The 15,475-nt window shown below is 32.2% G+C and overlaps 1 protein-coding gene and 1 long non-coding RNA gene across 2 annotated transcripts; both read right to left on the bottom strand.

Annotated features, from left to right (window-relative positions):
- Nucleotides 1–68: 68 nt before the first annotated feature.
- Nucleotides 69–1,096, bottom strand: LOC108469309 (uncharacterized). The gene is made up of 2 exons (XM_053018387.1): nt 1,002–1,096; nt 69–921 (listed from the first exon to the last, which is right to left on the bottom strand). Exons 1-2 carry the CDS (start codon nt 1,083–1,085, stop codon nt 619–621), a joined length of 387 nt encoding a protein of 128 aa, XP_052874347.1. The 5' UTR covers nt 1,086–1,096; the 3' UTR covers nt 69–618.
- A 3,712-nt stretch (nt 1,097–4,808) lies between these two features.
- Nucleotides 4,809–15,178, bottom strand: LOC128296425 (uncharacterized). Its single transcript, XR_008287045.1, has 2 exons — nt 15,093–15,178; nt 4,809–5,106 (listed from the first exon to the last, which is right to left on the bottom strand). It is a non-coding gene; the product is annotated as an uncharacterized LOC128296425 (long non-coding RNA).
- Nucleotides 15,179–15,475: the final 297 nt, after the last annotated feature.

The following is a 15,475-nucleotide window of genomic DNA, read 5'->3' on the forward strand; positions in this document are numbered from 1 at the left end:
ATAGCACTCTTACTGTGAATGTGATGATGAAAATGAGTTTCTTTTTCACAATTTAATTGAAGGCTCAATTTCTAATTTAATCAAGGTAGGAAGATTCACAGGTAAAACGGCTTCGATACAGAAAGTTGAAGACAGCTACACGAGCCACCGTACAACCCAGATGGAGTCTTACGCTAATAAAACTCGGACGATAAAGATTCGGTTGTGGTCCTTAAAAAAGTCTACCATATAATATATAAATATGTAAGACAAGCATCAAGGCGTATGAATGTCCCTGTTTAACTTCGCAGCTGTCGCCATGGTATCCACCACTCCTCCAGCCGTGGCTATCACGTCAGCTTTGTTTCTTTTCTTCGCCCCTCTCATCTCTTCTGCATCTTCATTTTTCACCGTTTTAACCGTAGGCAGCTTTTCCATAGATCTTGTACACATCTCGAAGAAAATTCAAAAAATAATAGTTTTTGAAAATTAATTAATAATAACAAACAATCCAACCAAATGACCTCGTGATTGATCTTTAAACTTATCGATGAAATATCTGATATAGTGATCTTATTATGACAATAAGTCGTACGGTCGTTGAAAGTGGCAGCAGCTTGAGCTCTAGTGCCAAGACCACTATGTTGAGTTCCTGCTGCTAGCAGCCCTCGCTTTAGCCACTCGTATTGTAGCGGCATCACCTTGTTCAACCGGTTTGTCACCAACAGAGAGGATTGTTGCCTCCAAAGCTTCTCTAATGGCGATGCCACTTTGATCAACAACATCACCCGTGGTGGGAGCCGCAGCCGGGGACAGAGATGGAGCTGTCCATTGAACATTTATTATCGTTGGAGATGGAGATGGAGATGGAGATGGAGATGGAGATGGAGAAAGGGTAATGCCTCGCAAATCATATGGATTATACTGACACTCACATACCATCTGCTCCAGAAAAAAAAAATCAATCCATTAGGTTTTAAATATAATTATAACAGCTTGTCTGAAAATGGATATGAAATTACATGGTCAGCAATAGCTTCGTTGACAACAAGTTTCCCTTGGGCATCTGTTGATTTAGATACAGCTACGTCTTCTCTTTCGACCATTTCGTTGCTCTCATCGGGACCAACAACACCGACTCTTAGGTTGGCAGTAGCTGCGGAATACATGACAGCATTAGCTGTCCAGTGGCTTTCTCAGCACTTCAGTCTCTGCCTCGAGCATAATAGCTACATCTCGTGGTGCAATAGTTTTAGATGCCAATCCGCTTGTAACATCAAAAACATCACCATACTTGATACCTTCCTGGTTGGAAAGTCGGTCGGCTTGGGGCTTTATGGGCTGTCCCTGGCTCATTTCTTTTGTGTGGAATTCGTGAGAAAAAGCAGTAACTGTGGAAGGTTTAAGAGATGGCATTCGAGTTGAATTAAGTGTTACAGGTTTTAGATAGTGAAGGTGACATTTGGAGGTCGAGTTGACAAGGGGTGGTGCGGGTGGTAGTCGGGCTCCATATCTAGCTACCAGATGCGAACCAGAGTGACACATGACAGAGGATAAATGCTAAGTTGCTGAACCAAAGTTGATCGTTTCGGCATATACACTAGGCTGGGTCCAAGCTTTAAGAACGCCGAATCATTTAGGCCCCTCAACCTTGGGATGGATTTGGGCTTATCAAGTAAATAGTAATGTGATTGTTTCTTTCTTAATGTTAATATTTATAGGTTAGATTTATTTAACATCTTTTTTTTAGATATTAGGCAATTTGTTTTTATTTCACAACAAAATAAAATTAGAAAGAGTCAAAGTCATTGAGTTTAAAGTTGAAGATTGTCTGAAAATTGCTTTAAACTGTTTTTTAAGGCATTAAAAGAATCAAAGCTTATCTAACCAAACTTAGGTGGGATCCCTCCATTTGCATCATTGCAAGCAATCATATTACATTACGAAGTTTGTTCACTAAACACATTATATTTTTATTAAATAATATTTTCCCAGTTTTTATGCTATTATATTAAGTAAATTACAAATTCTAATGAATTAAATTTATCAAATAAATGTTAACTATTAGATTTTTTATGAATTAAATTACATATTTTTATAGAACTTAATTAAATTTTATTAAGTTTAGTTTTATAATTTTAAAGGATTAAATTAAAAAACATTATTTTTGGAAGTTAAAATAATTTTTTCATTTTAAGAGAGTTAAGACTACTTCTAGCCCTCTAACGCCATCTTTGTTATAATAGATCGATTGTATTACCACTACTAATGAGTTCAAACCCAAATCCTTCAAAATATAAGAAAATAATATGGTAGTGTTTGGAGAGCCACATAATAATTGAATTTAAATATAATTGCTTGTAATTACATAAGAGTGACATGTTTAGGTAATCATTGTAATTGATGGGTCTCACCAAATTGGGTGTAATTAGGTCACCCCAATTACGACATGTTTAGGTAATCATTGTAATTGATGGGTCCCACTAAATTGGGTGTAATTAGGTCACCCCAATTACACTTTTCAATTCTTAGAGAATGAGATTAGAGTAATTACATAGATAATTATTTAATATTGCGTTATTAACAAAGCAATGGTGGTTTGGGTTTTAGGAGTTTAGCCAAATTTAATATTGCGTTATTAGCGAAGCAAGGGTGGTGTTTGTCATGTTATCCAAATTCGTTATTAGCCCCCACTTTGAAAGAAAAATATTACCCGGATTCTAATTTCATGAATTTGAGTTTAGAAACAAACCTTTTTTACCTAGAAGAGTGTTTGCGTAGTGAAAGTATTGCTTCAATCAGGCATGTGTTGGAGGGTGGGAACGAGAACCAGTATATAGATATAGAACGATGAATGGGTGCCAAGTTTAGAAAACTACAAGCTTCAAAGAAATCCAATATATCAAAACCCAAGCATGGTTTCTAAACTAATTGATCAAAATCTGAGGGAGTGGAAAGAAGATTTGATTACCAGTATTATGTATGATGAAGAGGCCACAAAAGTCTTGAACATCCATCTTTCTTGCCATTCTCATGATGATAGGAAAGTGAGGAGAGGAGAAGCGACAGGGGAGTACACTGTGAGAAGTGGATACAAGGTGCTTTTACAGGAGTCTAGTAATATCTCGCCTAATCTCTACCAAATTACATCTAGACAGTTTTACAAGAGGCTATGGCAGATTGAGCTACTGAAAAAAATAAAAATTACATCCTAGAGAATCTACAAAAAATATATTCCCACTTATAATAACCTACAAAAAAGAATATTAAGGGATTAGGTAGCATGCCCCCGATGTTCTGATGGAAAGGAGACCTTAAACATGTGTTTCGATATTACACATCTATCAAGGAAATATAGAGTAAGTTAAAAATACAATGGCCTCAAGATAAGTCGAATGAGGGATTTAGACAATGGATAGACTGGTTGTTCTCTATGCATTCTAAGGATAAATGCAGGGAAATAACATGTGCAATCTGGGCTATTTGGGGGAACAGAAACAGACAGGTGCATGAAAGGAGACATCGACCAAACACAAGAACTGTACATTTTATCACATCGTATGTACAAGATATTGATGAGATCAATGTTCTTTTACCTAGAAAGATGGATTCAATTAGAGAGATGGAGACCACCAGAGCCACCTTTTGTTAAGATAAATTTTTATGCATCTTTTCTAGGCATTTTGAATAAATCTTGTTCGGGGTTAGTGGGATGAGTTTCAGAAGGTAAGATTATGGGTTTAATATTGATAATAAACTACCATATACCTATCCTTTTTGCAACTAAAGCATTATTCTGCCTTCAAAGAGTCTAAATGGATCTGGATCTTGGGTTCAAGAAAGTGGTTGTTGAAAGAGAAAACCTCATAATGACTAGGAAACTACAGACACAATGACAAGATGATTTTGTGATAAGTGCTTACATTGAAGATGCAAAATGAGCCAATCAAGGATTTGAGGAATGCATGTTTAGGTATATCGACAGAAAGGCAAATAAAACAAGTCATTAACTACCTATAGAAGGCATAAGAGGAGGATGAACTATTTATCTGACTGATATAATGCCTTCGTCAGTGATGGAAGTGGTGGAAAGAGATAATTGGTGGTCAGAGAAGACGGAACAACAAGGAAATGGTAATCGGTAACCAGATCTGGGGTTGTTCGAAGGGGAAAAGAGAAAGGTTAATGAAGAATGTAACAAGCCTAACCCGTATCCGTTACCAGAACAGGGTTATAGAGTATTACTAGAATTTATAGAAATTTTACAGATAATTTATGTCATTTACTATTCATATCCGGAAATCATCATATTATCCCTTGAATGGACCCTTAAGGCCCAATTTAAACATTAGAAACTAATCGGGACTAAATCAGGATCTCAGAATATTTTTCACAAAATTTAAAAAAAAATTCTTATATGCAAGGCATATACGCCCGTGTGACCATAGGACACGCCCGTGCCACAGGCCGTGTCCAACCCCATGTAACTCTTTGACTTGTGCTACACAGCCAGCCACACACCGTGTTCTAGGTCGTGTGTCACACACAGCTGAGACACACGCCCGTGTATCTGCCCGTGTGCCATATTCTGAGCATTTTGTTTCTCAAATTTAAAATGCAGGGGACACACGACCAAACTACATGCCTATATGCTAGGCCGTGTGTCACACACGTGTTTACCCGTGTGGACAAAATAAAGTCATTTCCTAGCTTTATTTCTCACCCAAATTTGCCATTAACCTACAACAATATATTTGCCAACCATTTCAAGTCATATAAATCAAGCAAATTCTATCATCTAATATGATATATCATTACATGTATTCATGTTTATATCCTTATTTTTTTATAAACACATTTATTTAACATAATTCAATCAAATCAAACCACATACATATAAGTTAAACATGATATGATATATATATAACCCTATTAAAATTTGCCAAAACAAACCACTATTAGCCATTCCAATGGCTAAGTTACAACAACTATTTTCATGCCAACATTGGCCAAGATAACCTATACATGCCATTATATCAAAATAAGATTACTTTTTATACCAAAACAAGATGATGGATAGTGTGATGTTGCTCCGACCAACCTCCAACCTTTACGAGCTTCCGAGCACTATAAATAGAGAAAATAAAATCTAGTAAGCATTTAATGCTTAGTAAGTTCGTATAACAGAAAATAAATTTACCAATCACATTCATTATAATAAGCATACAATAACATGCTTTCCATCAATTTGGAAAATTTGCCTAATTACATACACTCAATTAAGCAAATTAGTCACAATATTCACATATACATCAAGTAAGTATAGATGAGCTTATCATGTTACAAACTTTCAGGTATTTCGGGATCATTCGAAATATAATTCATTTAATCTTATAATTTCTCATTTTAGGGATTTATCCATTGAATTATTGAAATTTCGATGGATACTCAAGGTGTACAAAACTATAAACCGTCAATTCATAACCAGGGGTACCCATTAGGACACGTAATCAAAAAGCACACTCTCGAGCCACATATCAGGATGCTCAAAAGAGCCATGTAACAGGACACTTATCTAGAATAATCAGGAAACTCATGAGAGTTTTACTCAGGGAGCTCATAGAGCTTAACAGATAACTCTGAAGAGTTAATATTAAGGAGCACCGGATAAGGTAACAGGGAGTCCAAGCGAGCCATGTCAGAAAGCCCATAATAGCTTATATCAGGACACTCACGTAAAGCTGTGTTTGTGTCCGCATTATATGCTGGATCACAGCCGATCAAATCATGTAATAGGACGTTCATATAGAGTTGTAGTGCGCAACACATGCAAAATCACTACCCATTGGGATGCTCGCAGGAACTATATAACATGATGCTCGAGAAGGCTATATCAGGATTACTCGTCTGAGCTAAATCCTGCTTGCAACATATGCAGATTCACATTCAATATGGGAAATTACATATATCCATCGAATTTCATTATTCAAAAAGAACTTGACATTTATTCAAGTTATGTCGGGCATATAATTTATTTCATACTTTAAAAATTTATAATTCGTACAATCACATAATACATTTAATACAATCATATAAATAATACAATTCAGTTACACGAACTTACCTTAATAGTCGTTCGTACAAGAAATTCTACTAATCTGGAACTTTTTCTTTTCCTCGATCTAGCTTCAAATTTGAGTTTTCCATATCTATATAAATGAATTTAATCATCAATTTATCATATTTCATATTCAATTGGATTCAATTTACACCCTAGGAAAAATTATCATTTTGCCCCTAAACTTTTCATAAATTCCAATTTCATCCCTAGACTCAGAAAATGAAATTCATGCAATTTAATCCTTATTCCAAGCCTAACCGAAATTTTAGTATAACATTTACAGCACATGTATTCCATAAAATTTAGAATTTTTCTTCAACTTTCACATCTTTACAATTTAGTCCTTAAATCATAGTTTCATCAAAATTCACTTTGTAAAAGTTGTTTATCTATCAACAACCTTTCATTTTCTACCTTAAGTTTCAAATTTTCAGCATATTCATCCATGGAAAAACTTTGTTAGTTAGATAACTTTTTAAATTAATCCCCAAAATAGATAGATTAGACTATCTCGATCTCAAAAATATAAAAATTACTAAAAACGAGACAAGAAAACATACCTAATTAAGCTTGATTAGTTTCTCCTCTCTCTTCTAGGGTTTCCATGCAAATTTTTGGGGAGATGATGAAAATAAGATGATATTTTTTTATTATCATCTTTTAATTAATTCAATTTCCAATTTAGTCCTTAGCCTTTTTGTAATTTTCCATGGATGAATCACCAAAAATATCTACTAACTTTTCTTTAATGGTCTAATTACCATATAAGGACATCAAATTTTGAATTCCATGGCTATTTAATCCTTCTATCTACTTAGAATTCAACTTTTTCATTCTATGCAATTTGGTCCTTTCTATAATTAAGCACATAATCGATAAAATTTTCTTATCAGAATTTTCATGTAACAATCCTATCATAATACAAATCATGCTATAATATTAAAATAAATTTTTTTCCGGCTCGAATTTGTGGTCTCGAAACCACTATTTTGATTTCACTAAAAATGGGTTGTTACAAAGAAAGTCTCTTTAACTTCCATTATTGAAAAGAGACATTTTTGTTTCTAAAGAACTGCTGGTTTTTCATTTTCTAAATGCCCTTGGGGATGGTGTGGAGCTCTTTTCTAGGTTGGGTCTTTATTGTGGTTTTTTAGGCTGAATTTTGTTGGGTTTTGATTTCTTTTCTGGTTATAAGTCACTTCTTTTGCTAACAACAATAAATGACCGGTTCGTCTTCAAAAAAATTATACTATAAGCATGAATATATATAAGTGTTTGGATAGTTATGTCTAAAATTTCTTATATTATAAATCCTAAAAATATATTATGAAAATATTTTTATATTTTATAAAGATATAACAAATATATATTATTTAAATCCTAAAAAATCTAAAGTTACAGCCAAAAATTTTATTATAAAAATATTTTAATGTTATAAAAGTGTTATAAAATATTTATTTATAAAAGTCATAGCTAAGAAATATAGACTATTTATGTGCCTATGACTTTTTATGTGTCCATACTATATTATAAAATAATATACTTATTCATAAAACAATATTATAATTTTTTATCATAACTTATTTATAAAAATAATTTTCTAAAGTTAAGGAAAAATTATATTATTTATAGGAAGTATTATGAAAGTTTTCAATAACTTACAAAAACTTTTTTTATAAAGGTTATACATTATAAATTTTATATTGGTTTTACTTAATTTATGTAATATAAAAGGGATAAAACTTAGCATAAGTCTTTCTCCAAACCAAGCTTATATAAGTTTTTATAATTAAAGCTAGAGACTATTTGGATTGTGAACCCAAATGTTTTACGGTTGATGCTAATTATGCAAATAAAAAAGATTTTCTTGCACCATATCGTGAGGTATGATACCATTTGAAAGAGTGATGCTAGATACAAGCACCATAGATAGCTCATGAACTCTTTAATTTGAGATATTTAAGGCTTCAAAATGTGGTTAAGATGACATTTGATATTTCTCATATTAACAACATCACCTTGGTATGTGTTGGGGATCGACTCAATTAAACAACGAACAAGTAAAAAAATAGCGAAAGAAACTAAGAAATTGAACATACAAATTTAACGTGGAAAAACCCTACCAAAGAGGATAAAAAAACCACGGGCAAAGATAATTTTACTATAATGACAAAAAGAACGAATAGCACAAAAGATAAAGATAAAAACTAAACCTCGAAACCCGAAAACAAAGAACCCTCAAAACGTAAACACAAAATTCTCCAAAAGTGGTATGAGTCATAATATTTTAATGGGTGTATTTTCTAAGGTTGTAAAAGAGCCTATTTATAGGCTAAATTTATAGGTCAAATAAAAAATAATAATCTAGACTAATCAGAGTTCAACTAAAACAAATAAACAGAGTTTAATTGGGAGGTTATCTTTTAAATTTGACAAAAACACATGGCATACTCAACAAATATCCACCTTGACTCGTTTTTCCACAACGTCATCTTTGCCAAGCCTACCACGGGCCTATCTTGAACTATGTAGGGAATTAACTGAGTCTAATCTATGATTAAAAGGTAAAAGACTTCCAGCCTTTGACTTTTGCACTGCCAAATCAAAACTAACACGGGTTTGATTTTCACGAACAAAGCATCTTAACTTTTCAAAATCTGCATCTAAAAGAGAACCTCTCTTCAACGAAATGGCTATACCTTTTTTCCTTCTATGACCAAGTTTTCTTTGTTCCAAACGAGTTGATTTTGACTCTGTAACAAACGAGGGACGTCCGGTTTCACCAGTCATTGTAGAATCTTCCAGAATATAAAGACTATCGATCTTTTTACCTTTTAACAAAATGAGAGTCCCACGAGACACATTAATGTCGCTCGACTCGATGTTGATTCTACAGCCTTTTGAGTCTAAAATACTCAAGGAAATGAGATTCTTTCGTAAATCAGGTACATACCTGACATCTGAGAGTGTCGTAATCTTCCCATCGTGTATCATAATTTTAAAATTACCAATATCACTTACCTTACTGGATGAATTGTTTCTCATGTGCACAAATCCACGTTCAACGAAACTGTATGTGGAGAACCATTCCCTATAGAGACACATGTGGAAAGAACATCCCGAATCTAAAATCCACTCAGACGTAAGCTCGGAGGTACCGCCCATTGACACTAATAAGAAATCATCACCGCTTTCGTTGAACCAAATTAGCACCACTACATCTATAACGCCCCTAACCTAAATCTGTCATTGGAATAGAGTTACGGAGCATTACTGGAGTTACCAATTTATTTATTAGACATTTTATTTCATCTGGCATTTAAAAAAAAATACAATTCAAGATACATAAACTTACCTCGTTGCTTGTTCATGTTTATAATTTCATTAATCTGATAACTTTTCTTTTCCACGTTCAAGTCTCGTATTTGAGTCATCCGGATCTTTATAAATAAATTTGATAATTGTTTTCATTTATTTTATGTTCTAATACATTCAATTAATGCTCTAAACAAAATTATCATTTTGCCCCTAAACTTTTAATTAATGACGATTTCATCCATAGGCTCAGAAAATAAAATTCTTACAGTTTTAAATAATAATATAATCCATTTCATACAAAATGGTCATTTCCAACATTTTTACAAAATTACCCATAAAGTTTTACTTTTATTCAATTTAGTCCCTGAACCTAAAACATACAAATTAGTCATGCTAGTTGAATATTCATAAATATTTTCCTCCTCCTCCTCTCGATTCCACATCCTTAATTTATATCACATGCTATAAATAACATTATCAATAATTTTACTATTTACTTATATGTATATTCAAAACTGTCTATTTGAGTCATAGTCACTAAATTATTTATATCTTGAACTACAAAACTCTAAATTAAGATCCGTTAATTTTCCCTAAAGCTATACTTACATATCTTCTTACCATAAAATTTTTAGAATTTTTGGTTTAGCCAATAAGTACAGTTTATTCTTTAAAGTCACATCTATTCTGTTGTCTGATAGTTTTGCTCTTTACTAAAAATTAATTATCTCCTCGTACAGGATTCAAATGATGTTCCCGTTTATTTCTCTTGAAAATAGACTCATTCAGGATTCTAAACATATAAATTTAAGCCCATAATTATTTTTCTCCAATTTTTTATGATTTTCCAAAGTCAGAATAGGGGAACCCGAAATCATTCTAACCCTGTCTCATAAAATTTATTATATCTCAAAATTTACAATTTCATTGCTTAAATTGTTTCTTCTATGAAAAACTAGACTCAGTAAACTTTAATTTTATATTTTATTCAACCTCTAATTCAATTTTCACAATTTTTGGTGATTTTTCAAAATTTGACTACTGCTGCTGTTTAAGACTGTTTTAGTGCAACATATTGATTACCAAGTTTATAACACCCTTATTTCCATTCTCTACCATATTTCCCATCATTTTCTCTTATTTCCCTTCACTAATATATCAAGAACATAGAACCTTATATAAGAAAACTCTACCTTAACATCATTTTCATGCTTTGATATTACCTTACCTGAGAAACTCTACTTAAAATATATTGAAATCTTAAAGTTCTTACCTTGTCCTATTGATTTCAATCTTTAACTTGATTTTTCTCTCTCCTCCAGCTTCTGTTTCTTGAATCCAACTTGATATTCTAACTCCCCTTAGTCTCCTTAACATTTTTCTCTCTTGGTAGTTATGGAAATTCTTTTGATTTCTAGGTGAAATGGTGAATTTTTTGTGAAAAGATTAAATTGTAAAGAAAGGAAAGTTTCTTCTTCTCTTTTCCTTCTAACGTGGGATGCATGGAAATAGATGGTATTGTTCCCTCTCTTCTTTTTTTCTTTCCACACACACACACATATATATATATACTAAATAAAATAATAAAATAATAATAAATATCTTATTAAATATTAATAAAATAATATTTTTCTAATTAAATAATTATAAAATATCATCAACATATCATTACTTTCTAGATTTCTCTATCTTCCAATTGACCATATTTCCCTTTGTGATCTTTTAAAATTCCATCCTTGAGTCATCACTTAATTTGGTAAAATTGTTATTTAGTCCCTCATAATTCTTCACCTATTCAATTTGGTCCTAATTAATCCATTTTTCTTAGTTTCTAGATCATTCCACCCATAAAATATTTGCACTATTGGTCTTTCAAATTTTTTATATTTACACTTTAACCCCTTAAATTTTAAATATTTACTCTTGGGAAACAAAACTTTTGTCACTTTTACAATTTAGTCTTTTCTTGAATTAATATGTCATAATATACTTCCCAATGACATAACACAAATTTCCTCTTCTTTTCACTTTATTTCCTCATTTTACTATATCAAGGATAATATATTACTGTAGAAATTTTCGGGGTGTTACAACATCTTTCTTGTTACTCTTAGCAGCCCTTTTATTTCGCAGTTTATAATAATATGCTTTGACATAACCTAACTTCTTACAATAGCGGCACCTTTTGTCTTGTTTTTTTTACGCTACCAAAATAGAAGTTTGTCTATCTGCTTTGTTATCCGAGCCAAAATCATCGTTGAGTTTGTCTTTACTCAACAAATGACCCTTCATATCCTCAAAAAAGAGTTTGTCTCTATCATAAATTAGAGTCTCCTTGAAAAACTTGTACGAAAAGGGTAAAGAGCACAATAATAGCATAGTCTGATCTTAATAATCAATCTTAACCTTAACATTCTTTAAATCATTCAAAAGAGTAATAAATTAACTAATGTGATCTCTAAGAAGCTCACATTCGTTCATGTGAAATGTAAATAGACGTTGTTTTAACACAAAATGATTAGCCAGAGACTGAGTCGCATAAAGTGTTTCTAACTTATTCCACAAGGCGGATGAAGTTTTCTCTATCAATACCTCCTGCAATACCTTATTCACGAGGCACAACTGGATTGTAGACAGGGCCTTTTCATCAAGCTCTTCTCATTCTGTTTAATCTAGACTCTTAGGCTTTTTCCCAGTAACGACCTTTTCCAGGCCGGTCTGAACTAAAATTGTCATCATCTGAACTTGCCATAGATTAAAATTTTCGACACCGTCAAACTTCTCAATGTCAAACCTTGTTGTTGACATCTTTGAACAAGCTGATCCATGAAAATTGAACTAGCTCTTGATATCACTTGTTGGGGATCTGTAACACCCCCTACCCATATTCTGAGCCTAGAATAGGGTACGAGGCATTACCAAACTTAATATGATCAATCATGTAAAAAAAATCAGCCATAAAATTTTTTCTAAATTAAAAACTTTCATACATATGTTTAACGTCCCTTATATGGGCCTACAGGGCCCAAAACATACATTCAGGGTGGTTCGGGACTAAACCGTAAACATATGAAACTTTTGCAACACTTAGAAAATTTTCACACTTTGGAGAGTCACACGCTCGTGTTTTCAACCCGTGTAACTCTCTGTTTATAACTTCATCACCCTTGTCAGTCGTACACTTCATATAAATAACAAAAAACATGTATGGGCTTAATTCTCATTCAATTTCTCATATATATATACACAATTTCACGTTATGTAATCATACAACATATATCAGCCATATCTTTGTAATCTAAATATATTTTCATAACAACTTATCTTGATTTCAGACTATTTCATATTTAAGCTTAAATAACCAAAGTATTTGAAATATCATCTTTATGCAAATAGTACACATGAGGTATATAATTCTATAACTATGAATAAACACATTTATCAAACATTTTCCATATTCATATATCAATGTCTCATGTCTCCATATATCAATAACCGTCATTTTCATGAATTCCGAGTTCAATTTCATAATTATTTGTCTCGTGTTCAATTTATTCCATATCAGAATTTTATTCATTAAAACATTTGAATTATCAATACATATGGACAGTACATTCAAAATGAACAATTATATAATCACAAATGAATTCATTTATCAACCAAGTTCTATACTCGTATCTTATCAACTCGTACTTCCTTGTATCGCATAATTCCATGTAACACTTACCAAATTTTGTCAAATTAGTGAACGTCTTACGGAATTGAGTACTTCGTTTTCTCGATGCCATAGTTCAACTATGGTCTTACACATCTTCACATAATGATGCCATAGCCCAGCTATGGTCTTACACATATTCATATATCGATGCCATAGCCTAGCTATGGTCTTACACAAATCACATATCTCACTGATGCCATATCCCAGATATGGTCTTATACAGATGCCATATCCCAAATATGGTCTTATACGGAAATCACTTGTCATTTGTCACTTGTAGCCGAAGCTACCACTATTCACTAATCAGGTAGCCGGAGCTACCATTTTTCACTGATCAGGTAGCCGGAGCTACCACTTTTCACTGATCAAGTAGCCTGAACTACCACTTTTCACTGATCAGGTAGTTAAAGCTACCACTTTTCACTGATCAGGTAGCTAAAGCTACCACTTTTCACTTGTCATTTGTCATTGATCAGATAAGTGTAGCCGAAACTATCACTTATCACTTTCACTTTCACTTTTCCTTGATCAGATAAGTGTAGCCGAAGCTATCACTTATCACTTGTTGCCATAGTCCAACCATGGTCTTTTCCTTCAATTCATCTTGTCACTGAAGTGAAATGCTCAATTTGATCATTTATTCAATTTTCATGCTTTTACATTATTCACGATTTTATCATCAATACATATGAAATAACATATCATGAAATTCATAAAATTAACAAATAATCACTAAAATTTAGCCATATAAACTCACAAGTTCAATTTTTATATTATAACGATAATCATAATTTCATAATAAATATACCAAATAAAACATTATATCATTTCTAATCCAACACTTATCGATTATAATCGGGCATGTGATCAATTTATACACGAGTCATTCATATATTTTTGTATATTTTCCTCCTCCTCCTCTTCATCCACATCCTTAGTATAAACAACACACTTGTAGGTAACATTATCCATAATTTTCACTATCTACTTATGTGAATATTCAAGTTGTCCATCCATGTTATAGTCACTAAATTATTTTTATCTTGAGCTACAGAACTCCAAATTAAGATCCATAAATTTTCCAAGAAACTAGACTAATATGTATTCTTACCATAAAAATTTCATAATTTTTGGTTGGGCCAATTAATACAGTTTATTCATTGAAGTCTCCCCTGTTTTGCTGTCTGACAGTTCCGACCCTTCTTCACTAAAAATTAATTATCTTCTTGTACAGGATTCGAATAATGTCCTCGTTTATTTCTATTGAAAATAGACTCATTCAGGATTCTAAAAATATAAATTTAAGCCTCTAATTATATTTATCTAATTTTTTATGATTTTCCAAATTCAGAATAGGGGAACCCGAAATCATTCTGACCTTATCTCACAAAAGTTATTGTATCTCATGATTTACAACTCCATTGCTTACATAATTTCTTTTATAAGAAACTAGACTCAATAAGCTTTAATTTCATATTTTATTCATCCTCTAATTTGATTTCTAAAATTTTTGGTGATTTTTCAAAGTTAAACTACTGCTGCTGCCCAAAACAGTTTTAGTGCAAAATGTTGATTTCCATTTCACCCCATACAATTCACTCCTTGCTCAATTAACCCCTCAATTAAGATAATTTTCTCAATTAATACTTTTTCTAGACATTATAAGTTATTTCATAACTATTGAAATTCATAATTTCCACATAAAACTCTAACTTCAAACTCTTTTATAATTAGGTCCCAAACATTCACTTTCTATTCAATTCTTTCAATAAAATCAGAATATAAACAATTTAAAGCTCTAATTCCATTCCAAATCATCATGTACTTCCAGCACTAATCCATAAAAACTTCAAAAATTAGACATGGAATCAAAAACTAATGAAATAGTAAGTTGGACCCAATTGTAAAAATCCAAAAACATAAAAATTTCAAGGAGAAAGCAAGAATTAAACTTACATGAAGCTAGAGTATGAAAACCAGCTTGAACCCTCCTCCATGGCTGTTTTTCAGCTGATGAATATGAAGAGAAATGAAGAGAATTCTAGATATTCCAATTTAGTCCCATTTTTATTTAGCCAATTTTGTCAATTTTCCAATTTTGCCCTTATTTCACCCATTTCCTGATTTTTCTCAGCTATTGCTGCCCAAAATATCTCCTTTGGGCTTATTTGCACTTTAGGTCCTTACTCATTTGAAAATTGAGCTATTTAATCCTTTTAGCAACTTTTACACCCTTTTCAATTTAGTCCTTTTTATTTAATTAACCACCCAAACGTTAAAATTTTCTGACTAAATTTTATTACTACCTCACCAACACTCCATAAATATTTCTAAAAATA

Source organism: Gossypium arboreum, chromosome 8 (genome assembly GCF_025698485.1).
Source record: "Gossypium arboreum isolate Shixiya-1 chromosome 8, ASM2569848v2, whole genome shotgun sequence".
NCBI lineage: Eukaryota > Viridiplantae > Streptophyta > Magnoliopsida > Malvales > Malvaceae > Gossypium > Gossypium arboreum.

Excerpts from the sequence above, each read along its gene's own strand:
- LOC108469309 (XM_053018387.1), bottom strand. The coding sequence starts at position 1,085 with ATGGTCGAAAGAGAAGACGTAGCTGTATCTAAATCAACAGATGCCCAA. Across the intron at positions 922-1,001 it reads ACGAAGCTATTGCTGACCAT|ATGGTATGTGAGTGTCAGTA; the intron begins GTAATTTCATAT and ends TTTCTGGAGCAG.